Source organism: Ixodes scapularis, unplaced genomic scaffold, assembly GCF_016920785.2.
Source record: "Ixodes scapularis isolate PalLabHiFi unplaced genomic scaffold, ASM1692078v2 PGA_scaffold2__306_contigs__length_199485367, whole genome shotgun sequence".
Taxonomy (NCBI): Eukaryota; Metazoa; Arthropoda; class Arachnida; order Ixodida; family Ixodidae; genus Ixodes; species Ixodes scapularis.
Window position 1 is genome coordinate 137526976 of NW_024609857.1, and position 27086 is coordinate 137554061.

Genomic DNA, 27086 nt, shown 5'->3' on the forward strand with positions numbered 1-27086 from the left:
AAACACACGCGACAGTCCTAGATGGCTCCACACTAACACAGACAGAGATTCAGGCATCCTACCTCCAAGAAGATACCAGCTCCATCATCTACGAAACCACACAGTACAGTGGCCGGTCTCGGCCACTGTGCGGATCATCGACGTTCGTCAGTAATCAGAGCTGAACATGCCGAACTCACGCGCCATCGAGAGACTCGCGTCAGAGTGAGGCGAAAGTTTCTCCGCATGACGACCACGACGACACGCTGGGGATCTCTTTAGCGTCTCAGATGACGCGTGCCTGGGCCCTCTCACACCCCCCGATAGTGGCACCATTTACGAACCACGCGTCAACTATACGTAACGATCCGTGCGTCATTTGGAGTCTGAAACAGAAGAAACAATAAAGGTTTCGCGCCCTCTTAACTAGGAGACATTTTATTTGTCTTCAATATGTTTTTCATTAGGAAGATAGATCATCAAAACTCTATTTGCGCAACTACACACGGGGTGAGTTGAATTGCAGCGCCGAAGAAAGGGAAGTATTTCGCACAACACGAAACTAGTCCAATGAGCCGAATTTGGCCTTACGGGCCGCCAGCAGAAACATGAATGCCTCTGAGGTTTCAAAACCCACCTCTTTTTTGGTACGGTAATCTTTGATCTGAAAATGAGCATCTGTCACAGCTTTTTTTAACGCACCCTCCGTTAAGTTCGCGTGCGGAAATTCTGCGCTACCTACAGTGTAGCTCTTTAAACCACATGTCCCCAAAAGGAGAAGCAACCCGCCATTTTTCACGAGTGTTCCCACGTTGAAAAGCGCCATTCGAAAGGCTTCGTGATCTGTTGTGGCACAGTCCAAGCATCCGGCGGACATAACGACGTCGAAAGTTTCCCTGTGTTCCTCTGGGAGAACTCCGGGCTCCAGAACATCACAGGGGACCACTTTACGGATGGCCGAGCGTGTGCACTCGAGTATTTCCAACGCCCCTTTCTTGATGTCACTGTAAAGGAGAACGATAATGTCGTGGTCAGCTTTTACGCAGCTATGATGTGTGACAGTGCGTTGAGCCGTCATAGCGGCGAGTTTAGACAAATTTCACAGATCGTCGCCACTTTGTTAGCTCTGCCGCATGACTTATACTCGCCTTCTAGCAATACAGAGAATTTCGAGATGCTTAGTCTCTGACAGGATGAAACCTAGATTAGGTTTTTCAGTTTTCACGCCACAAGCGCGAGCTTCCTATAATAGATATTGTCACAGCGTCTTGTTAGGATGTAAACATTTATGTTGATCGATTCTATCAATTCAAAAAGTGTGCGCTATTGTGCCCTAGTCACCATTAATATATATATATATATATATATATATATATATATATATATATATATATATATATATATTGTGACGTGTATACTTCACGATGTCCCCTTCATCGTCTTTCAGCTTGGTGGCCGAGGAGGACGAGGCCCGCGTGCGCTTGAACTGGAAGCGCGGGCAGAGGCGCGCTCGATGCTTAAAAGTGCGCACATAAAAACGGTCGTCGACTCTTGGTCTTCGTCTCATATTGGTGGAGGTGCGGGGTATTAAACCACAAGGCAACAAGACGCGTGAGAAGGGCGTTACGAATACACTTCCCGATAGTGGAGTCTGAGAAACTGCTGTGGCTACGGACGATGACAGGCCAGGTACAACCACATCTTCTGAAATACGCAAATTTGTATTAGGGATTGTTAGAGAAACCAAACTATTTGTCGCGTTTCCCAGTGAGAGTTGTGCAGGGTCGCAGTGGACTTTAGCATCAGCGGACCGCAGAAAATCCCAACCAAGTATTAAATCGTAGCTGCATGACGGCAATACTGTCAACGGAATGTGATAATGAAAGCCCTGAATATAAACACGAGCTGCGCAAAGTCAACTAGGGCGAATGAGTTCAGATGCAGCACCACGTAGTGTATGAAAGAATGGAGGTTTTCTAACCTTACGAAGCTGAGTGCATACAGTATCCCGTATGACAGAGATCGCGGCCCCCGTATCGACCAAAGCGTGTAAGTGAAGTCCTTCAACAACAACTACAACATTCGGTGGTCCAATCGGAGGGTGTCCGGTGGTATTACGCACCGCAGTTGCCCCTCCAAAAACTGCGCCTGCTAGTTTCCCGGATCGGAACGCTCGGCTGACCTTGGAATCAAAGGAGAGAGTGAGCGGCGGTTTGGAGAAGGGGATCGACGTCGAGGTGAGTCGGTGGGGGGTGGTCGACATGGTGTCCGATGACGGCGAGTAACGACTACGCCTGTCTCGAAAACCGTCATCATAGTCCCTGGAGTTGTCCCTTCTAGAAGAATGCTGGTAGCTCTCGTAGTGGTAGCGAGCCTCGTTATCTTGACGTCGGCGCCGACAAAGCCGAGCGACATGGCCCACGATGCCGCAGTAATAGCAGACGGGTCGCTAACGGTGCGGTTGTTTGTCTTGCCGTTGTAAGGTCTTCGTCTCAATATATATATATATATATATAGATAGAGAGAGAGATAGATAGATAGATAAATATATATACATAGCGTGTCCGAAGTGACCAGGCTCGTCTTAAAAGTAACGGTAAATATCGACGCCTACACGTAGCAATCGAAACTTTTCGTCAAAGGTGTATTTCAAAGGTCAGTTGTTAGAGGCAGCTCTTTGGGCGCCCGTTTCCGGATTGAGTGGCATCGCCGCCGCCATCGCCGTCGGCGTAACCGCGCGTTGCATTATGGGACGGTTCCCATAATGACGTCACCCGCGACATCACGTCTGATGTCGCGAGGGTCAAGAGTGACGTCACGAAGGTCAATCGTGAAGGTCATGACCTTCACAGTGACCTTCACGAGGCCTTCACGAGTGACCTTCACTACATCCCGAAGGTCACGAGTGACGTTACGAAGCTCACTCCCTTTTGACGTCACGAGTGAGGTCACGAACGTCACTGGTGAAGGTCTTGACGAAGGTCACCAGTGACGTCACGTTGGTCACAATTGACGTCACGAGGGTTACTAGCGTTGCGAGTGACGTCACGAGGGACGAGGGAGGGAGGGAGGGGGAGGAGGAGGGGAAGGAGAAAGGTAGGAGGAGAAGGAGAGGGGGAGGGGAAGATAAGGAGGGGAGGAAGAAAATGAGAGGAGTTAGGAGGGAGGAGGAGGAAGGGAGGAGGAGAGGGTACGGAGGAGAGGATACCCTTTTCTCCGTACCCTTGCCTATTCCTCCTCAAGAGCTGGGCTCTAATTCGGCATTACAGGGGATTGCACGTTTTTTTCTTTTTTTTTCTTGTGAAATTAGAAAGCGTAGCTCTTTTTCTGTAAGAAATAGGGCCAAGAAACTTGCCAGGGTCAACGGCGGGCTGCGACGCAGACGACGAAGTCCTGATGAGGAGCGTTTGGCGCTCGCATTGACAGATGGCGCTACCTCCTTATCGAGACCGCTCGCAAGCACCGTGGTTGATTAAAATGAACATAATCTTGTTTTTAAGTACCTGTGGTTCAAAAGCTAATGCGGACAATAAAGCAAAACTTGAAGTAAAAAAAACGCGTTTGCATAAAGACGGCGCTTTTGCTGCCGGCGGATTTTGTCCGCGTGTTGTCTGCTTTCTTCCGCTGGTCGGCTACACCTTCGGACGCTGCTCCCGACGCCATCTATCAATATGCGCGCAAAAAGCGCGCCGCAACTCAACTCGATCGTCTGCGTCGCCGTCCTCCGTTGACCAAGGCAAGTTTCTTTGCCCTATATTTGACATAACGAATGCTACACTCCGAAATTTTGCAAGAAAAAAAATGACCCGTGAAATACATCCTTGACGAAACGTTTCGATTGCTTCGTGCAAGGGGCGATTTTTACGGTTCATTTTAGATACAGCCTAGTGACTTGGGAGACCCTATATATTGTAAATGACTTAAATTCACTAGTGGTAGCATTTCAGAGATAATTATTTTCTTAAATCCATGTTATTTATTTGATGGTTCTTCTTCATCACTCATTATTCCCTCTCTTCCTTTTATCCCTTCTCTTAATCCTTCAACACTCGTCAGTTGTAAGTAAGCGCTCTGTCCTGTCCCCTCGCTTCTCTTACCAATCATTCGGTCTTCTTCACACCATGTTGAGCGGGCCAGTTGGACATGAAACGGAAGTTCAGAAGTTTCAGGTAGGACCTTTAATTCATCGACGTTTCAAGCTGAGACCGCTTTTCTTCATGGTGGGATGGTGTGCAAAATGTGATCTTTTTCGTGTTGACGTTCGTGAGAAGAAAGAAGAGTAGAAGAGTGTCTATGAGGAATACTAGAAATATGTGGAACATGAGCAACATAATGCTCGCCAAATCATTGAAAATAGTAATTGTCAACAATATAGCGCTTAAAAACATTGTAACTGAATAAATTCTGTTACAGTTTTTGTCACAGTCGTTGTCACAGTCTATAAGCACTATCACAACCGAGCAACAGGAGAACACAAAAAAGAGAAATAAGGGTGTGTTCGAGTTCATGCCGTTTCGAGAGCGAAGATGTAGGCAGTGCAAGCCTACTGTGTCTGTTTTTTTATTAAGCATTTATGCCATATCTTAAATCTGCTTACGTACCAAGACATTTCACGCAGCGGAACGAAATTGCCACGGGACGCACGCTCACGAAGATGTTTACGAGGTGCGTGAAATAAGTTCCACGATGGTAGATGCCTTAAGTGCAACAATATGATAGGCATGCCCCGCTAGCACCGTCTGTTAAGAACTGAAACAATTGTGTTGCCTCGGCCCTTTACAGACCGTGGAACCATGTGATTGCGCCCTGACTGGCGTTGATACCACAAGCAACTGAATTGAATTTGTGAATGAAGAAAGCATCCTTCAACTACCTATTGTTATCAGAGCTAAACCGGCCGGATTCAAGAAGGATGATATGTATTTAATTAATGCTGTGTTCCCTAAGATTCATATGTTTTGATAATGAGAGTGTGGGTAGCGCCTTAACATAAGACTCACGATTATTAATCCGCACAGAAAAACTCAATGTTCTGTCCTATGTAAACCATCTTACATAGTTTACAGCGTAAACGATAAATAACGTTACCGGTGCTATAGTTGAGGTTTCCAATAATTTTGAAAGAAAAGTCAAAGTTGGGACTACCTACAAAATTGGTAGTGTCTACATATTTCCAAATTTCAAACCTGGGCGTCTAGCAAGGTCTAAAACCAGAAACGTCTGAAGTCCTGTTTTTTAAGTGCACCGATATGTCCTTAAAGTTTTCACCTCGTCGATACACCACGCGTGGCGACACCAAAAAAAGAGTGTGCACTGTATGGATTTGCTACAAAATACTGTAATGTTTCCTGAGGATAGATTTGAAAGCTGGGTTGAATGTGTAACCACCAGGTTTGCGTGCTCGTTTTGTGAAACTTTGGGTTGGGGCTGATTAATAATTTGTACTCGGTCCATGGCTCGTGATCTTTCAGTGGCCTTGTCGGTAATGGTTGGTCAATATTTCTGCTTAGATAGCAAGAGCTTCAAATTGCTTCCGTTGGGTTCGAATTCATCTAAATCAGAGCACACCCTCCGGAATCCACGCACTTGAGAAAAAGGAATACATGTTTTACATTATTTTGGGTGGGAGCTTTTGAACTGCAGGTACTGCTGACGGTCCGTCAGCTTCCTCAAAAGATTTGTTAAAAGGGCGTTCTTTCTGATCACTACAGTTACAGCAAAAAAATGTTTGCTCGTTTTACAATAACTATGCGAAAACGTAATACTGGGGTGGAGACCCTTGAAGTCTTCAATGAAGTCTAGGATTCTAGACTCTCCGTGTGCTGAAACCACAAAGATATCATCGATGTAGCGCTTAAAAGAAACGGAGGTTCCATTGAGCGACTAGACAAGAAGCGAGACTCTATAGAGTCCATAAGGAGGTTTGCATAATTAGGGGTCATCTTTGTGTCCATTGCAGTTCCGCGAGTCTTTAAAAAGCGTCTTCCTTCAAATTCGAAGTTGTGTTTTAAAACTAACCCGGTAAGTGTTGTGAGGACGTCGTTTTTCACACAAATTATGGGAGGATAATTGCTATACACCTTGATTACTGCTTCGATGCCATCTACGTGTGGGGTATTTGTATGTAAGGACGCAACATCCAAGGTGACCAGGATTACGTCCGTGGGAATCACAAGTTCTGTTAAAAATTTACGAAGCTAGAAATTATCTTTGTCAACGTGTCTATTTTGAAAACTATTTTTCGTCCTGGGTTTATCTTTTTGTGAGTTTTAGTTAGTGTATATAAGCGGCCAACCTTTGAATAGGCCGGCTTCATTGTTTCATGCATATTCTCCGAAAAGCATCTATTACCAAGCGTTAGGTTTAAGTTTTCCGTTATATGTTTAGTGAATTTTGTTTGTCGGATCTCCTTTAATTTCTTCGTAAAACTCGTGGTTTACTATTTGTCGAAAGCCCTTATTTAGCTAGTCTTGCTTATCCGTAGACTATGACTCCTCCTTCATCAGCAGGTTTAATCATATTATAATCTCTTGAGCTGAGTTCACGCATTGCGATGCGTTCAGCAGGAGGGAAATTGTGACGTAGGCATTTTCATTGTTTATAACTTCTGATTAAATCACGCTGTACCGATTCGATGTAAGGATCGAGGTACGTGTCGCGTTCCTCTTTCGGGGTCCATGATTTATAGGAATAGGAAATCGCTCTCTGGTTTATGGCGGATGATCGTAAAAATGCCCTCTTAGTCTCAGTTTTCTAGCGACTTTATTGAGATCTTTATATGTTTAAAACTTATTGTATTCTCCTGAAGTGGGGTAGAGGCTGCGGTCTCTGGAACACAAGGATTTTTCTGTGGCGGAAACAGTAAAACTAAACCTGGTCACCATAGATGTTCCGTCCTTACATTCAAACATCCATCATTAAGATGGCATCGAAGCAGTAATAAAAGCATATACAATATACAATCTACAAACGTTATTTTCACCACAGGTACATGTGGTGATTGGAAGGCCGGAAGGAAGGATGCAGGAACGCAGCTTGCCCAGCTGCGGACGCCATACTCAGCAGCTGCGACGTAGTACAAAGATACAGAAATAAAATGCGTTCAGAAATAAACAATACAAATATTGTGCGCACGTAAGGGATATATTTCTAAATCTTAAAATGTAAATTAAAAATACTGCTGTTTGACATTTTCTCTACATCTATATTTCGACCACAATATTTATTCAAAAGAAAAGGTAAAGCGTAATGTATTGCTTGTTTTCCATGATGTGTCCTCCATTGCGGATTTCGCCAAGGCTGGTGAAGTCAAGACGGAGAATAATTTTCTACCTTTAATTGAGATACCTGGAGGATTGTACTAGAACGTACATATGTCGCATTTTGATAAACTATTGGTAAACGATACTTAAAAATTTGCTGTATACTCAGGAGTTCGTATAACTGAAACAAAGATTAGGTGTCATAAATGTAGGAAACATCTGTTACTATTCGTATCCCCTTTCGTATTAAATGTATCGTATTTCAGTTTAAATGAGACAGTTTCTCAAACGACATTGCAGTAATAAATTTGGGAATAAAATATTGTATTTTTATAAAACTTTTTTTACGCTTTTTGGTAGAACATGTCTTTGTTTGTTCATAATTTCTTCAGATTTACTTTGTTTAGAGCAGTTTTTTACGTGGTTAGTCCAGAAAATATTATCACAAATAATAACTGAGTCTTTTAAGAGTATTTGAAATTCAATGTGCAAATTCCCAAAACTGAGAGGATTGTATATTCTGTCACTGGAACCACGTGGGCGGAATATTATTGATTTTGTTTTCTACAAATTAATAGTTAATCAATTTGCTTCAGCAAGTTTTTTTATGCGAAACGCATTACCTTTATTAATAAGACCCTCGTCGAAAAAATCTAAAAAAACAACACGTGTGTTGCTTTCATAAATTATATATTTGCAACTTAGATCGGGTTTGATTATGTGATATTTATATAACAAAAAAGCAGTGGTCCGAGGGTACTTCCGTTGAGAATTCCTGATAACATATTTAAAGGTGTTCATGTCGGATTTTTAATTTGTACAAATTCTGAGCGACACTGTGAGTATGATTTAATTTGTGTGAGTGGAAGGTCGCGAATGCCATAAAAATAATTTATTTAGCAAAAATAAATGATTTATGCAATCAAATTCCTTGCTAAAATCTAGAAAGCGCACAAGCGTTAAAATGTTTTCTTTGAAATGCTTAAGTGTATGATCTATTTCAGCTAATAAGTCTGTTTGTGTCTATCTATTTTTTGGGAATCCAAATTGACAGTCAGTAATGAGCGAGTGCTTGTCACAGAAATGAATAATGCGGGAGTGAATAATTTTTTTAGCCCTTTTAAAAATACTAGAAGAATAGATTTAGGACGGCAGTTTCCTATATCACTTTTGTTTCCTGATTTGAATTAAGCTATAACTTTCGCGGTTTGCATCTTTTTAAAAAAAGATACCGGATGACATTGCGAGGTTGCATATCTATGTTAGATATGGGGAAATAATATGTACCACATATTTTACTGGTTTAATTTTTAAATCATCCGCATCACGACTGCCACTGTTACTCAGACACAAATAGAGAAGCACATTTCGGTCTCATACTTGGGGTACATACAGAGCGATTTCGAGATTGGCCTAATGTTATCTGACGCTTCACGATAATAAGAGTTTCCACCCATATTCACAAAATAGTTGTTTCTCAGAAATGAGGCACTTAAGACCTCTTTGTTATGTTTAGAGTTTTTCAAATTTTCTGGCTTGTAAGACGTATTAAGCACACTATTTATGCGATTCCATAATATATCGGCCTTTTTTAGACGCTCAGCATCAAATAGACTAGTGTAATAAATTTTTTGAGACTTGCTAATTTCCGCGGTCAGTTGGTTTTCCTATTCTTTGAAATTGGCCAATGACACTGCTTCACGTGTCTCAAGAAATGTCTTATGCAATTTACATTTTCCACGCGTCTTTTTAAGGAGCGCTGGGGCCATCCAAGCCTTTCGTCCTTCTCGAGCAAGTTTAAAAGTTTTACTTGCAAAACAAGCAAAGCAAGCGGATAACACGTTTTCGGAAAACTTTCCGAAAACGTGTTATCCGTACTATCCACGTCTTGTGAGTTGAGTACACCGGCTCAATCAGTGGCCAATAATTTCTTCCTAAAAGCATTTTGTGTAAGTGGTTTAATGTTTGGAAAATCATGGAACTTGTGTCCCGGTTATGTACTTCTCGTGTTGTGTCAGCTAGCATAAATATGGGCAGATGGTCCCTTATATCTGAATCTATTGGCGCCAGACTTGACCTTTTCCTTTTCATGGTTTGTATTAAAAAGATTAATTAATGCTGATGTAGGCAGTGTAGTGTGCATGGGATGAGTAATTACATTACCGAAGTTGGTCGCCGTTAACAATGATAACAATTCGGCAGCGAACGGGGAATTTTCTAACAAATTAATGTTTAAATCACCACTAGCAAAAATAACATATTTGGTTTTGTTTGCATGACACACCAGGTTATCTAGAAATGTCAAAAATCGTACCACATTTCCGCTAGGCGGACTTTACATATAACAGCAAAAACATAAAATTTCCCTTTTATAGACAGTATGTTATAGCCATCCGTAGCAGATGCATATTCAAGAACATTGTTATTATTATTAAATTATTAAACTATAAAGTCCGTGATAATTCGATTGTTAATTATTTTTGCTTAATTAACTTTTTAATATAGTGTTAAAGGCATCGTTTCAATTAAAAAACTGCTCAGCGTCATCGAAAAACACTAAATCAACAAATTTCAGAACGATAAAAGGCACTAGCAGCATTTTACGGCTTTCTGAAAAACCTCTCAAATTCGACGGGTTTTTAAGTTTCGGTTTCCAATCGGATCGCATCTTGGCCCCGACGGCACCGCGCCCCGTGGAGAAATAGTGCAACCAGCTTCTGCTGCGTTGCGCGAGGACAGCGCTGCAGAGGTTGGTTGCACAATTTCTCCACGGGGCGCGGTGCCGTCGGGGCCGAGATGCACTGCAATTGCAAAATAAAACTTCAAAGCCCGTCGAATTTGTGCGGTTTTTGAGAAAGCCGTAATATGTTGCGCGTTCCTTTTATCGTTCTGCAATTTGTTGATTTAGTGTTTTTCGATGATGCTGAACAATTATCTATTTGAAACCATGCCCTTAAACATGATATTGAAAAACTTAATTGCACCAAAATACTTAACAATCTAATTATTTCGTACTTTATTAATTTTTCTAAATAAGGCCCTGGCCCAGGACCGAAACGACACAAGCCTTTTTTGTCGCGATGAGTAGCTTCTGCAATACCGAATTTGTCCACGTTTCGTGAAACACCCTGTATATATATATATATATATATATATATATATATATATATATATATATATATATATATTGCGTGCGAAGATAGGTGACATTAATTGTTCAATTTATTGTATTAATGTTAGGGGAATTAACGGGGAATACCGCTGGCGAAAAATTGGGCCAGGAGCGTGGATCGAACCCGCCACCCGAGGCTATCCGGGCCGAAGCCTCAACCAATTATCCGTTACCCTGTTTGGAATAATTTTTTTTATTTTGTAGCGTCTAACATGGGGCCGAACCTCAGGATATTGTCGACCCCACTTTAGAGTTCGTAAGATAGGATCATCTTTTCGCAATAAATAATAGTATCATTGGAGACACTTTCAGTTACTTTTTAAAACACACTTCAAAATAAACCTAATCGTTAGTTACTTAAGAAATCAATCGATGTGCAGTAAAGTGTCACAAAAAATAACGAGTTACAGTATCGCGTCACTAACCATGACTGCATAAATGGCGTTGTTTCTTTCTACTTTTTAGAGCGCAGTTCTTAGGCGCCCGCTTCTGGGTTGAGTGGCGTCGGCGTCGTCGTCACCGTCGGCGTAGCCGCGCGTTGCATAATGGGACGCTTCCCCGCTAAAGTTAACGGGAAATTTTTTTCGATGAATTTAGCGGGGAACATTTCCCGCGAAATTTAGAACGGAAATTGTTTCCTCTAATTATTGTTTCCTCTAATTTTTCCGCTAAACTTAGCGGGGAAATTTTTCCGCTAAATTTAGCGGGGAAATTGACGTCACATGACCTCAACACCAATACAGTTTCCCCGCTCTAATTTGGCGAGGCAAGTGACGCCACGACTTCGTGTCACCTCACCCATGCACAAATTCAGCGGCAGGAGGAGAGGAAGAGGAAAGGACGAGGAGGAGGGAAGGAGGAGGAGGAAAAGGGGGAGCATGAGGTTGGAGACGAGGAGGAGGAGAAGAGGAGGGTTGGTGGAGGTTAGGAGAAGGGGACGAGGGGAGGAGCAGAAGGAGGGGCATTCCCTTCCCACCATACCCCCCCTTCCTCCTCCTAAAAAGCTGCGCTCTAGTTTCGCTTTACAGAGGTTTGTAAACATCTTTTATTTCGGAGCACAGTTCTTAGGAGCCCGTTTCCGGGTTGAGTGGCGTCGCCGTCGCTGTCGGCGTCGGCGTAACAGCATGGGTTGCATTATGGGAAGAATGCAACCGGGCGTAAGCGCGCTTTGCGTTGTGGGAAATTCTCCCGCTAAATTTAGCGCGAAACGTTTCGCTAAATTTCGAGCTATATTTAGTGCGAAAATTTCTCCCCTATACTTGGCGGGTAAATGTTCGCCAAATTTTGCGGGATATTTAGCAAAAATTTCCCGCTACATGGAAGCGGAGCAGGAGAGGAGGAGAGGAGGATACGGGGGGGGGGGGGAGGACACACCCTTCCCTCGGTTCTCTCTCCTCCTGCTCGTCAAGAGCTGCGTTCTAATTCGCCATTACAAAACATTGTAAACGTCTTTCATATCGTTTTAATAATTTTCAAGCTACGAATATTTTAATTATACTAATGGGGCACGCAGCAGCAGACAATGTTTTCCGTGTTTTATTTGTAAAAGTGCATAAGATAACAGAGGTTGTCTTGAAGCACACACAATATTAATTTCCACTCTTTAACTACTTAGAGGTCAGGATTTTCCTCATGCGGTATAATAGTATTTTGGGTAGTATGAAGGAATATCAATAAACAACTGTCACAATATTGATTATTCAAAAATATTTAGCACCAATTAGACCTGTCTATTGGTATTTTAATAGCTGTCAATGATGTACCTCCGAGCAAGCCGCACAATCTCTTTAGAGAACTTTATTCAGGTGGTCTCCTCCTTTAATTTTGCTCTTGTGACTATTCGTTTTTTGTTTTTTTTTATAAAAACAACACATAACATCTTGGGCATGTAGTATACCTAGGTTAAGGTTAAAACATAAATTATTTTTTCGTTATTTTTAGGCTGATCCTTGTATATATTAAACGTTGAACAACGTAGACTTATTCTGTTGCTTCTGCTTTTTGCGGTTGAGCTTCGGCGTCTGCTCTTTAGACAAGCATGACCCAGATCCAATACGTTGAGAAAATAGGCCCTGACGTCAAGATGCTCCATCTGGAGGTTGACACATGGGAGCGTACGCCCGACAGAACTTCCTGACCCCGATATGTTTATTTTCGTAAAGTTATGTAAACAGTAAGTACCCTTTACGTAAAGCTAAAAGTAGCAATGATTACTTTCTCGTGCTCCCGTGCCTCCGGATTCTCTTTGATGTTGTTCGTGACTGTGCGAGTGTACTCTGGGTCCTACTGTCCCTATCGGGTGACATTGAGTCCAACCCAGGACCTATGACCGCTCAGCAAGCAGAGCAACTTGCTGCAGTGCACAGGCTCGTTATGTCACTTGATGCTAGGTCTTCTAGACTTGAGGAGCGGCAGGTTGCTCTTGGAACTGATGTCAAAACTGTTATTGATAAACAAGTGCTTCTAGAGAACAGTATCGCATCCCTCGATAGAAGAGTTGCTACAATTGAAAGCGAGCTTTCACCCGTTACCTCGATCAAAAAAGAGGTCGCCGATTTGAGCAGGATCGTTAATCACCAGGCAGCCGCTACGTCTTCCTTGGTATCTCATCTGGATGACGCTGAAACTCGCTCACGGCGGTGTAACTTTATATTTTATGGTCTACCAGATACTGCGGGAGAAACCTGGTCAGAATCGGAACGTTAGATTGTTAGCCGTGTAAATGTACATCTCGGCATTACTCTTGACGACTCCCACATTGAACTCGTCCACAGGATAGGTAAGTTCAATGCAAATAAGACTAGGCCGGTTATTGTCATGTTTTCTTCATTTAAGAAGAAAAACCAAGTCCTTCTGAGCGCATTTAAATTTAAAGTCTCACCATTTTCCTTGTCGGAAAACTTCTTTGTGACGACGCGAGCAGCCAGTAGCCGGCTCCTTGGGTTTGCAAAATCCCAATCGCAACCGTACAAATTACGCTATGATAAGCTGCACATTGGTGATAAGACTATATTTCACAACCCCGCCACTACATCTGTTAAATAACTTACTAGATAGGATTGCGATGGGGAGTGCTTGTTCGGCTAACTCTGTAACTGCGAACACCACGGCAATTAGTGTTTTTCACAAAAATTCTGCAAGTGCTCGCGTCCCTTGCGAGCACTAATAGCAAAATCCACGACCATCAGCGTCCTTTATGCATATGCTAGAAGTATTTTACCCAAGCAAGATTATCTGTGTTTGTTAATCAGCTCATGTGAAGCAAGTAGTGTTTTGATATCGGGAGCATGGGTTTCTCCTCTTATAGAGGACTGTGAAATTATAGACGATAACCATGACTTTAACATTTATCGTTGCGACAGGACAGGCCGGCGTGGCGGTGGTGTCCTTATAAGTGTTAAGAAAGATATTCCAAGCCAGCTTATCTCAGTATCAAGTATGCTGGAATCAGCTTGGGCGTGGCTAACGTTTGCTTTTAAAGGAGTATTGGTGGGTGTTTAATATCGCCCGCCTGACGCACTGCCGTCTTTTACAAATATCTTACAAGATGACTTATCTCTCTTGTCATGCTCCTATCCTAATTGCCCCACGTTTATCTTCGGGGATTTTAACTTCCCCAGTATAAACTGGAGCGGTGCTGCGCCAAGTGCTGTTGGAGAGGCAGGCGCCCGTGCATTTTTAGATGCGTGCTCGATGTTTAGCCTCACTCAGCTGGTACATTTCGCGACTAGATTTGTAGGCAATTGTTGAAGCACCCTGGATTTAATTATCTCTGATAACCCTGCATTGGTTCATTCAATCTCCTTCCTTGAAGGGTTAAGCGACCACAAAGCATTACACTGTTTTCTCGATGTTCTAACCCCCAAGTGTGTGATTGTTGTAAAACAAATACGCTTGTATAATAAGGACAATTTTGATTCAATTGTGGTGTGTCCATCAGATTACTTTTCCCTCTATAATGAGATTTTTGATTCGAGAAGTGTTAATGACTATTGGTGCTTATTTCGTGACAAGTTGCATTACCTTATAGAGGTCTACGTTCCTTGTGCTGTGATCAAATCTTTTGTCTCGAGCCCTTATTGACTTGTTCGCTCCGTTCTCTTTCTAACCGAAAGAAACGACTCTTTCGTACAGCCAAATCTGTCAACAGGTCTGAATCTTGGTTGCGATACAATGATTGCGCCAGTAAGTATAAAACTGAGCTATATGAGCGTAAACATATGCTCTTTTATGATACACTGCCTAGTAGTTTACAAAGTAACCCTCACCAATTCTTGTATTTAGGGAATCCTAAACTGCATTCTCTTTTAAGCTAAATAACGACTTTGACACTCCCATTCCGCATAGCGAGCATGCATCCCTTTTTAATAATGTTTTTTCAAGTGTTTTTGCTGATCCTACCTATGTCAATCATGCCTCCTTCGTCTCATGTGATTACTTCTCAATGGATCCAATTAGAGTATATTTTATCGGCGTTGTTAAATTCATTGATTGTTTGACAATATCCTCGTTTTGAGGCTTTGATAATATAAATTCCAAAGTACTTCGTAGCACAAAGCTGACACATGCCCTTTTTCTCACCAGAATATTTCAACAATCGCTGGAGACGGTGGAGGTACCTGATGATTGGAAATTTGGCAAGGTCGTCCCGGTTCACAAAGGCGGAGCAAAGACATCCCCTCTCAACTACCAATTTCCCTTACATGCTTATCTTCTAAAATTCTGGAGCATATCATCACCAAACATCTTTATACCTTCCTAGGTTCAAACAACTTTTTCTGGAGCTCCCAATATGGTTTTCGCAAGTCCCTATCCTGTGAGACCCAACTTACCTGCCTTACTAACGACATCTTTCAGAACATGAACTCCGGTTATCCTACTCACGCTGTCCCAGGCAGCACACAATATTTGAGCGATATTCGCCTCGGGTCGGAAAAGTCGTGCGAGTATTGCTGATTTTTCCGTTGTATCGGGAAAATGGTGCCGGTACCATTTTGATTCTGCCGATGTCGACAGAATATCTGTTATATTGCGGCGATGCAACCATGGTAAGTACGAACCGTGTTTTTCCGTGAATATCGTTTTTGAATTGGAAATAACTGCGCAGTATTAGGCATTTTTGTCCGATTCGAAAATGATATTGAAAGAAAGCCGGTACCATTTTGACTAAGAATGCCGCGAACTTTTTTCGAATCGAAGTTTCGATGATCGAATCAAGCGGTTCGAAAGGTTCGAAAGATTTTGATTTTTCGAATTGTCTACATCGTAAAATTCGACGGAAGTCAAATTTTCGAACTTGTTAAGCTAAGAAGTTCGACGCTTTTCGACCGTCGAGCTTATTACGCTAGAAAATTCGATCTTTTTCGAACTTTCGAAGTTATTGCGCTGCAAAGTTCGATGCTTGTCGAACTTCCGAACTTAACTGACCAAAAAATTCGATGAATTTCGAACTTTCGAACTTATTTATCAAGAGAATTCGAAAAGTTTCGAACTTTCGAATCCTGAAAAGTCAGAAGTTCGACGAAATTCGAACTTTTAGGGCAAAAGTTCGACGTTCGTCGAACTTCGAAAGACCGGCGGACGGTTTTATTTGAATTCAAGTAGTGAGGTACATTCGTAATTTTTTTTTCTCGAACTTTTGCACGCGGGGCTGCGTTCCTTGCGAAAGACAATGCCGTTTATTTCAATGTTCTGGCATGCTTAGTTTTAAAGAAATAAATTCCCGAAGGGGCGAGGAAGGACGACGGGTTTTTGACGATTATCGTTTGTGCCAGATTTGAAGCGCGCTGTAGCCGAAGCTATTTATGGTAGAGATGTTATACTTTTTTAAAGAATGATCTATGTATAGCCTAGGTAAGTGCCGTCTTAAGATGTGATTATTGTTATTCAACGTAAGTTTCGAAGAAATGTCCAAACATGTATCTACATGCAATTATGCCCTAAACTTGATATTTATTTTCGTCTAAGTTGTTTGAGGTATCGCATTTAAATTAAAACCACGGACAGTACATATCATTGCCATCTGCAGAATACGAAATAATGTATTTATTGTTTTTTCACGTAATTAACTCATGGGAGAAGATTTCTAATAGTGTTCAAGTTCAGCACGTCATTAAAGGGATACTACAACGAAATTTCGGCGCTCATTTTTTGGTCTATATCCGTTCAAAAGAGCAGTATCACATGGAACATACCAATATATTGCTAAAAAAGTCTCGAAAAGGAATTTTAAAACGAATTAAACGATTAGCAAAGAGCACCTGGTGGATGTCGCTAACGCCTCGTTTGTAACGCTCGTCTAGGAACCTTGACAGCTAGTGACGGATATTATATTCCTAACGAGCGTGTTGGTACGATGTACTAGATAACAGAAAGTATAAAACAGAGAGAGGACGAAACACAGACGAGTACATTCTTATGTATGTACTCGTCTGTGTTTCGTCCTCTCTCTGTTTTATACTTTCTGTTATCTAGTAGTGACGGAGGTTGTCTCGTCTCCGGCCACGACGAGAGAAGGGGGGAAGGAGGAACTCCCCTCTTCCCGAAAATCCCTTTTGTGTGTCGCAGAAGTCGCTATTGTCCCCCTAGAAGATTATAGAAGATTAACCCGTCACTCAAAATTCGTACAAAAGCAGCCGCTTCGGTAGCTGGAACGACTAGGCCATCCTCTCGACGTCAGCCTCGCCGTAGCTTTGCTCGTCTTGAAACGATCTACGTCACGATTGCGTTGGATGTCACGTGCTCTAAGCTGGGCCTTCTCCGAGCGCTTGCCAGAGTGGGCCGTTTATAACGAAAAATACAGCCACCAGGATCAAAATACAAACGTGCGATTGTCATTTACGGATATTGTGGATCATATTCAACCTATTTTTGAACACGACGGGAATATTTCAAATTTCGTTGAAGTATCCCTTTAAAAGAAAACATTTTTTTTTCGCTTCACGTTCCTGGGACGTGTTTCTTTTAGCCTGTACACACTTTGGTAAAAGAAACTTGTTTCGAAGTTCTGAACCTCTGAATATGCAAGAATACAACACTTCCGGCGAATTCTTGATAGTTTTTTTTTCTCCAGCTTTTTATCCCCGCATTTATTCCTTTTTTTTTTTTTTTTACTATTGACACAGGTATTTAGGTTGAAAAGACATAGCTTTGAACTTCCGAACCACTAAGCATGTGACGAGTAGTGCCTTCTGACAACGAGTTTCTAACAATGACCATCTACGCAATCTTTTATGCAGTGAAGAGCAACAGTAGCTATACATATGCATAAATAATTTCAGATTAAAATTAGCTCGACCACGTCCTCTTTCCCCGTATTGTTTTCTTTAACAGTCCGAAATATCTGGAAGGGGGGAACGAAACTGAAGCTCCCCCCCCCCCTCCCCCCGCTACCCTCTTTCCCCCCCGTTTTTCCTCTTCCGACGCCAGTCGTATGGTAGAACGCTCCTCGACCTCGAGTCGTGTCGGCTTTTTGCGAGGCGATTCCTCCGTCCCAGAAAATAAACCTCCAGGACAATGACAAACTTAACTTACTAAATGCCAGCGTCATTCGAGCGGCGTTCGATCGGATTACTACCAGCGTGCAAGGGGTGGCGAGGTAGTTTGCCAGGTCGCTACAACGTTTTCCTGAGCCTCAACCTACTGGTCGCCCCTGGCCGTTTCGAACTGGATGAGTCTCGTAAAACAGTGTGTTCGTGTGATCACTTCTGCGTGATGCAGGTTAAAGAACACCCCCCCCCCCCCCCCGGGCTGGCAGTCACAATTACTGATCTATGGTCAGACGTCACTCTGCACTGCCAAATATTCCAGCACATCCGGGACACTCGTCGTCTCATTTAATTGCCTGACCAACTTCGCAGAATCTAGATATCACACCCTAACTTTTCTAAACTTGATTTTGAGAAAACCAGTGAGTCGTGAAAACGTTATTTGAAACAAACTGTGGAGGAACTTGAAAACCGGACTTCGAACTTTGAAAACTTGGACTAAAAAGGAATTCAAAATCTTCTAAGTTTTTTTTGTTTTTTTTTCGAATTCAGCGATAAAAGAGAATCGAAACCTCCGACCTTTTCGAACTTTTTGCAGAAAGAAAATCGAAATCTTCGAATTGTTCGAACTTTATGTCTATAAAAATTCGAAGCTTTCGAAGTTTTCGAATTTTTTTTCCAAAGAATTTCGAAATAATCGAATTTATCGAACCTGAAGTAAAACATATTCGAAATATTCGAATCCGAAATTTTAGAAACCGTGAAAGCTTCGAACTTTTCGATTTCGAAACTCCACCGTGATCGAAAGTTGCGAATTTTTCGATTCGAACCTCGGTCGGTACGAAAAGATCGAAATTTTTCGAAATCGAACCTCAGTTCGCTTCGCAAATATCGAAACCTTTCGATATCGAACCTGGGGTGGTTCGCGACATCCCTAATTTTGACACGGCCGATGTCCACAGAATATCTGTTATATTGCACGGACACAAACCCGGTATCGACGATTGGACGAATATTGTTTTTTTTTTTTTTCCCTCCCAAAAAGATAACTTGGAAGGGGAGAGGAGAGAGACGGGACGACACGAGTGAGAGAGGAGGCATTATAAGAGGGAGAGTGATCCGAACCTTTTTAGGTCACCCTCACGTGACCAGACTCACTGGCGCCTTGGAATGCAAACTTGGAGAGGGAGGGAGAGAGACAGTTGTGACGTACCCGTCTTTGGTCAATCCTTCGAAACAGGGCGCCCGGGCCCAACGCAATATCCGGTTAGGTGCGCGTGCGCGGGTGTGTGGGTGTGTGCGTGTTTCAAGAAGCGAAAGGCAACGGGCGGTGACTCATGGCAATCGCGGCATGCCTCGGAGAAGGCGCTCCCCCCCCCCCCTCCCCCCCCCCCCCCCCCCTCATTTCGGACGTGACAATCTGCTGGCCTTCTTTCCCTCACCACGAGCAAGAAAACGACCACGTTGCCCAAGCAAGCGGAAACAAACAGGCGAGGGATATTCCAGCAGAGGCAGAGCCTCCGACTGGAAACATCTCAAGTTCTCCCCACCTTTTCTGCCGGGAAAATGGACGAAACCGGAGTGGAACAAAAAGGAAGGAAGAACGAGGCCAGGGGCTGGGCGTACGGGACGGTGCGGAGACCAGGAGGCAGATTTGTCCTCGGACGGGACGGCCTGGAGGCAGCGAGACATCGACGGACAGAGGGGATATTGAGGAAAGGATGATTGCCAACGCCGTGGGAACTTGACGCGGCTTCTCTGGGACGACCGGATCTGCAAGTGCTTGCCAAATAGTTTTTTTTTTTTTTGCTTGATACTATGCCATTTACGTGGATTCGCGGAACAAGTCGGGCTACGGTTTGAGTGACATGTGGGGCGACTTGGCAACTAGTCAACGATGACACTGGTCATTATCGATAGACCCCTCTCTCGACAAAGAGACTTCTTTAAGTTTGTGTTCAAATGTTTTCGTGGCGGCTAAAGCGGGACGTATGGATACGATAGACAGGTGAGAAGCAACTTATTTACTGGTTTTCTTGGTCATGTGGGACGCAAGCGAAGTGCTGCAGTCGATTTTTTTTTTAAATCTTGTGATAAAATGGAATCTTGTTCTTCGTCGTTATCCGCGTGCTGTTGCGTCGACATTTGTAAATATGCGTGGTAATATTCTATTTTTTATTGGAAGGCGAATAACCAGTTTGTAATTATTGAAAGGGTGTTGTTAGTGCTTATGTGTATATTTATACTAATGTTACTTTATTGCCTTTACCGCGTTTATACTAGAATCTGAACTGTATTAAGGAAACGGTATTACTGTATACAACATAAGTTATATTTTTTTAAGGCAGTTCAAGCCCATAGCGAGAAGTAAATTAGTTGACTAAATAGTAAGTTTAGTACCCCTGCCACACGGAAAAGGTAATATATTTTCATTAAATTATAGGAAATTTAATCGGTTCGCGGTCTTCAGTGATTATAGGAGCGTCGCAAGCTGATTTGTCGACCCCATAATATCACTCGATCGAAAATACATTAAATTTGCCATGTGGCCGGGGTATAATGCAAGAATTTAGTGACTGCACGTGATAACAGTCATTTACATGATCGTAAATGACACGTGTCTAGCCGTACCCGCGTTGACTACGTCTAACTGATTTTTAACAGTGATCTGTATTGCTGTGTCCAATCACTGCGTGTCTCGCCATTTTGCCGAAGTATTTCTCTATGAAACATGCATTCCTACAGCAATAATTGCGACTGAATGTTTTCGACTTGAAGCAATCGTATTTTTATATAGACGTCTTATACGCATACCTCGTGCCATTTCGTACCAATTATTTAGCGGTGTAATGTTTTTTTTGTGTAATAAAATGTTTTCTGGACCAGCTGCTATGTGCAGCATTCATTTTAGCTAATAAGACGCACGTTACGACGGTCGATCCACGCGCGTCGCCTTCGCTTCGTCGTGCGCCCCCGATGGCCTTCCGTTGCGACATCACGTGAAGAGCGCCAGAGGTGTTATTTTTAGGAGGTGGTGGTTAGTGTGCTGCTGGGCTGATGTTTGTACGTTCCGTGTATGTGTATGCGCTTAATGTATATGTTCAGCTGATGCTTCTGGTATGCGTAATTTATCTACATGTGTGTATAATAAAGGTGCCAAAAAAAAGCCCGAAGCGTAATGGTGGCGTCGGCAAATAAAAATATTTGTGTAGCGCATCAATTGGGCGTCATCTGTAGTCCGTTCAAACTCGAGAAGGTAGGGCGAGGGTAAGACGGGCCGGGGAGAAGGAAGCACACTCTTAGAAAAAAGGGTACGTATAGTCCTCCCTTACGGGAGGAACGGTCTTGTAACCTATGTTCCTTTAGAAAGGGAGAAACCTTCGTCCCTGAAGCAGGGGAGCAAAGTTCCTCCGTCGTTGCATCTCAATATGGCGGCCCCGAATCGAGCAAATCGAGCCCAATAAGGCTTAACGAGGACGCTACGTCTCTTGTACGGGACGAGAGCAGCAGCAAATGAAAGCGTAACACGAGCTTTCCGCAAACTCTGTTTATTTCCGAAGCCAGATTCCCCCCACAGGTACAGAAACCTGCGTTTCCAAAGCAGTTACTCAGTCTTCTCGTCGACAGCACTGCGATGTTAAACGAAGACAACCGATACCCAGTTACTTCGCGCACTTTGCGTCTTACCTTTGGTGTTCCTCGAGTCACAATTCCTTCGTCAACCGCACATCACGGAGAAGGGCAAACTCACTTCCCGAAACCAAAAGCCGCTCTCGAAAGACGAACTCGAAGCCGCTGTTTATCGCGTAGCGTGAAAGAAGGTTAAATCGCTAGCCACCAGATGGCGGGGTCAAGCAGAGTAATTGCAAGTAGCTAGGCTAGGTGGCGCTAGGTACCGCCCAATTCATGTTCTACAAAAAATTATTCGCTTCTCTTAGGCCACTACTGCGCTTGAGGACTTTCTACTATACACACATGACACCCATACACTTATTATAAGCATCAGGTGAACATACATTAAGCACATGCACTGCACACACAAATATCAATACAACGGAACACCACACTAACCCGAACACTACACCCGTGCTCTGCGTTTCCGTCTTTTATACTGGTCATTTTGAACGCGCGGAACTTTTCGGTGACTCCCTAAGCAATAAAACATATTCCCAGCATGTTGATTTTTTTCCTGCAATGTCATACCTCTGAAAGTATTTTGAATGGCTCAGGGGTTGAATCTCTTATAAAAAAGTAAACGCTCAATCATGCCGTAATTATTTGAAAGGCAATAAATCAAGCCGCTCCAATGCGGTTCGAAGCCATGAGTTTGTTTCCCCACACGGCACGTCGTAGCTTGTATTTCTATTTGTTTCTCTATTTGTGCTGTTCGCGCAAAGCTGCAATTGCCGTTTGAATTAATCTCTGTAGAGCGGATATTCAGTCAGCTGGAAGTGATGCTTCACGGAGTGAGAAATCGCTTTTCGATCAACTTGAATGCAGTCAAAGCCGCGACTTGCGGCAGGTTTAAGTGTACGGAACTACGCCGTGCGAGCCCGAAAACTTCTAGCGCTCATCCCAGCGCGCCACGGAGGGCAGTTTCTCCAGCAACCGTAGTATAATTAAGCAGCAAAATAAAGGGTAGCTTTTTTTTTTTTTTTTCTATTTTACCTACTATTGTTTTTAATGCCGAAATTCCATACTGTAAATATACGTACTTTACGTCACGATTTCGTACTGTTCAGTCCTTGCCCCTGAGCGCAAACGCTGTCGGGGACGAGACCATTCCGACAGTCACATTGGCCACTGTACGATAGGAGCTTCTACTGTTCAGACCAGCGTTCCTACATGACTATCCACACGTTGATCGATTGCACGTAATCCCTCAAGTGGTATTAAACTTTTTAATGTAAAGCGGAATGTCAACCTGCGACACCCCGCCCCCTCCGATCACAACCCGACCAGCGGCATCAATGCCCAACAGTTTACGATCTCATCTTCTTGTTAAACCACTGATACGCGAACACATGGTCACATCGGCGATAATTCCAGTCTTCTGTTCACAACCCAACACTGTCATCACGATGTTGCAGCTATGTTGCTGACACGCACAAACACAAAACCACGTTGAACGCCGGTTGCACTCGGCATTGGAAAACAGAACCGAACTCAGGGGGGAAGGCACCCAGGCAGCCGGCAGCAAAACCTGCCTATCTTGGACGCAGTTCCTGCGGTTTCCATAACGTCGAAAACGTCGACACAGTTCTGCGTGCTTTCGCTACTGTAGTCTGTAGTGCTGCAGCCTGCAGTGGCTGTAGTTCCGTGCCGCGCGAGTCACGCAATCCGGAGACGGCCATCCCCCAGTGTACGTGGCGCTGCTGGCACTGCTCCGGAACTTCGCTGTTTCTAGCGGCTTCGTTTGCTCGTTTGATAAAATTAGTGATAAAAATGTCAATGCAACCGAAATGTTCTGGACGTTTAAACTGGAAGACGGAATTACAGGCGGCCTTCACTGTTGCTGAAGCTCAATCAACTCAACAGCTATTTATTAACCAACGTGCGCGACCTGCTCGAAAAACGAAACCGAAAGAAGATGAGTCGGGAGGGCGAAAGCTTTCTCCCGTCTGCCTGGAGAAGGGGAAAAACATTTTGTTCCTCCCCTTTTCTCGTGTCCGCTTGGGGGCGCGTCGATAGAAGGGAGGAAGGCGCGCCGTTGCTACTTTTTTCCTCCATTTTTTCTTAGAGTGCAGACGGAACGCTAAAGAGGGAAGGAGGTTTCCCCCTCTCTACTCTGTAGCGTTCCGTCTGCTTCCTCCTTTCCTGCGTGTCTTGCCCTCGCCCTACCATCAAAATACTCTGTGGGTATACGTGCGATATCTGGCGGGTGCTCGGACGACACTGCCAGCACAAAATCAAAATTCTCGACACCCGGCGGATACTCGGCCGACGCTCTAAGTACTCTATAGATACACGCCCGATATCCAGCAGGTACTCAGACGACGCGCCAGCTCGATTGACATACGCGGTGCCCGGTGGGTACTGAGCCGACGCTCCAAGTACTCTATGGATATACGGGCGATATCCGGCGGGTACACCGACAACTCGATTGACCTTGGATTAACACGCGACGTCCGGCGTGCACTCAGCTGACGCTGCTAGTACTCTATAGATATACTCGGCGTCCGGTGGGTACTCAGCCTGACGGTGGCGGTACTCCAGTGATATTGTGCTGGTACTGCCCCGCTTTTGAAACGATATTGTCTAGACATTGTGTGGATGGGAAGAACCGTATATTCTGAGTATTTGCCAACAATATTGTGTAGATACTCGCCTAATATTCTTGTGCCGCTTGGGGTGTTTCTCAATTTTGCCAAAGCCTTTGATACGGTCCCACGTAACCTGTTATTTTCTAAATTATCTAACTAAGCATTGATCCTCAAGTTCAGGCGTGAATTATTTCTTTCCTATCTGATCGTTCTCAGTCTGTTTATGCTAACAACACAACTTCCACTGCCATTCCTGTTACTTCTGGCGTCCCTCAAGGAACTGTCCGTGGGTCTCTCCTTTTCCTAATATACATAAATGATCTCCCACTTCACATTCTCTTCTCTCTTCGTCTCTTCGCTGATGATTGTGTTGTGTACAGGAAAATACCAACCCTCAATGACTCCCGAACAGTAGACAAACTTTGCTAAAATAGCCGACTTGTGCGTTACGTGGCATATGACTTTTAACATTGATAAATGTAAATGCATGTGTTTCTACCGTTCTCATCTTGCCCCCAGCCGAACCTCACTCTCCACGGTACAACCTTTACTTAGTATAAGTATCTAGGTGTTCAAATTACTTCTGATCTGTCCTGGGATACCCATATTATTACTATCATAGCATCGGCTAACCGCAGTTTAGGATATTTACGCCGCAAGTTCAAGTCTCCCTCTCCTGTCCTTAAAAGTCGTCTCTATACTACCTTTACCCGCCCTAAATTAGAATATGCATCTTCGTTTTGGAGTCCTCATTAACTAATTTTAGAAAACAAAATTGAGTCTGTCCAGAATGCGCCGTTCGTTTCAACCCGTCTGATTACTCACGTTTCTCCAGTGTGTCTGTCATGAAAGCCCAGCTTGACATCATCAATCTTTCTGTTCGTCGTGACATTTCCCGTCTGTCTTCTGTATAAGATTTATTACCACCCAACCTTACATCACTCCCTGCTTCACCCTCCTAGTTACACCTCTCTGAGGTTTGATCATCCCTCCAAGATAGTCCAACCCAAATGCAACTCAATGGCCTACCTTTATCCTTCCCTTCCGGACGCCATTGGGAGCTGGAACGACCTCCCGGAGAATATCGTCACCATCATTGACGGCACCTTGTTTTGGAGCGTTATATCTAATCGCCTTACTAATCCCCCTTCCCCTCTGTAATGCCAACTGGGCTTGAGGGTATTCGAAATAAAAAAAACTAAAAAAATATAATTAAAAAAATGTTTTGTCCATGAAAAAAGTTTGCTTGCAAAAACCCTTCCCATTAGACATTTTGTAACTGCATCCACTTTTTGAGTCCAAATATCAGGTAATGCGTTTCTCGTATACGCAAAAGCCACATGTAATGTCACGCACAATTTGACACGAAAGGGAAGCCCTACAGGGGGACTGAAGCTGCAGTTGAAGTGCCTACCCCTCGCCGTTGTAACGAGGAGCAGCAGTGTGTGCAAGTATATTTGCTTGTGTTGTACGAATAGTAGATTTCGACTTCAAATCGAATAGTGATTTTCGCCTAGTATTTTTGAATCGAATATTGAATATTTTTGGTGACAACAATTTGGCCAAAATGTTGCATGAAGAGAAACTAATGCATTCTTAAAATATTTCAAAGAGCAGTTTTTTGAATGAATAAAATCAAGATTTACTCGAGTAAAGGATTTATATTATAGAGGTTAGGTATACATTTTGGCAGCTTCTACTGACAAATTTTATAAAAAGAAACAGCACGAGCGAGGAACGCAGCTTGTCAAGAAAGCGCTGCCTAACATATACATTTTGCACAATAAGTAGAGTTTAAATTTAAAAATGTTATTGCAATCTAGATATCAACATTCACATGTTCGTCTCTTTTAGAATGCACCAAGCATGGTTTTGCATCATCCCGCTCTGAAGCTTTGCTATTTTCGCAAGCATCTTGCGAAGCTCGCTTCGTCGTAGCGCAGCTATGCGCTGCGGCGAGGAGGCGAGCTTCGCGGAATAGCGGTGTCAGCTTCGCGGGTATTGCTTCTCTACAGCGCGCCTGTACCCGGTACGAAGCGCTCAACAAAACTAATTTGCCGTGATCAACACTTCGAAAAGTATGAATATCGCGGTTCAGTTCGAATCAAATATCACATAGCATTATTATTTAAAACTACCGCGAGAGCTGAAGGCATCTAACCCATTTTAAATGCACTGCGATTTTTTTTTAACGTAGCGCGCTGGGATTTGCTACACAGGTGCGGCTAGGTGTTGTAAGTATACAAGCAACATATGCAGGAATGAACTTACATTGTTCAAAGACTAAAAAAGAAGAATCTGTTTCGGACAATATACGGCACCGTTTTGCAGATGATGCCATACGGGGCTGTCTACTTGCATACCCTGCCGACAGATGTCACAATGTGAGGCACTCTAGGATGCGGCGCGTGGGCCAATTATTTCTGTGGAAGAAACGGGAGGCCCTGAAGGATTTAAATACATGTTTTTATGTTCAGTTTATTTTAAAAAGATATCACACATTGAAATTTTTACATTATAGATACTCGCGTCGCCTTAAAAAAAAGCGTATTCAAAACTTTCGAAAGATCGTCTGCTAAACTCGGTGCGGTATGCCCTTAACGCTTCGGGCATCTGTCGGAAGCATTTTGACACGGTCTGCAATCTCCACGAAATGCCTAGCTGCACCTAAACAGTAAATCGCAGTGCAGTACATTAAAAAAAAAACGATTTTCCCAGTATACTTGAATTGGGTTAGATGATTTGGGCCCTCGCGGTACTATTCAAATATTCGTGCAACACTAATATTTACTCATGAACGATTAGCAACGTTATGAGAAGGCACATTTTGTGCTAGCCAAACAGAACCTCAGGTCAACCTCGGGATGCCTTACTTTCCCTACCTTTGACACGAATAAGGGCTTTCCTCTAAATTTCCCTTCTA

At 43.3% G+C, this 27086-nt stretch overlaps 1 protein-coding gene across 1 annotated transcript in view; it reads right to left on the bottom strand.

The window, feature by feature from the left end:
* Positions 1-541: 541 nt before the first annotated feature.
* Positions 542-27086, bottom strand: part of LOC115313199 (indolethylamine N-methyltransferase-like) — a 54711-nt gene continuing 28166 nt past the window's right edge. The window contains exon 4 of the mRNA XM_040221927.3: positions 542-983. Coding sequence (XP_040077861.3) covers positions 542-983 — 442 coding nt within the window. The remainder of the gene's footprint in view (positions 984-27086) is intronic.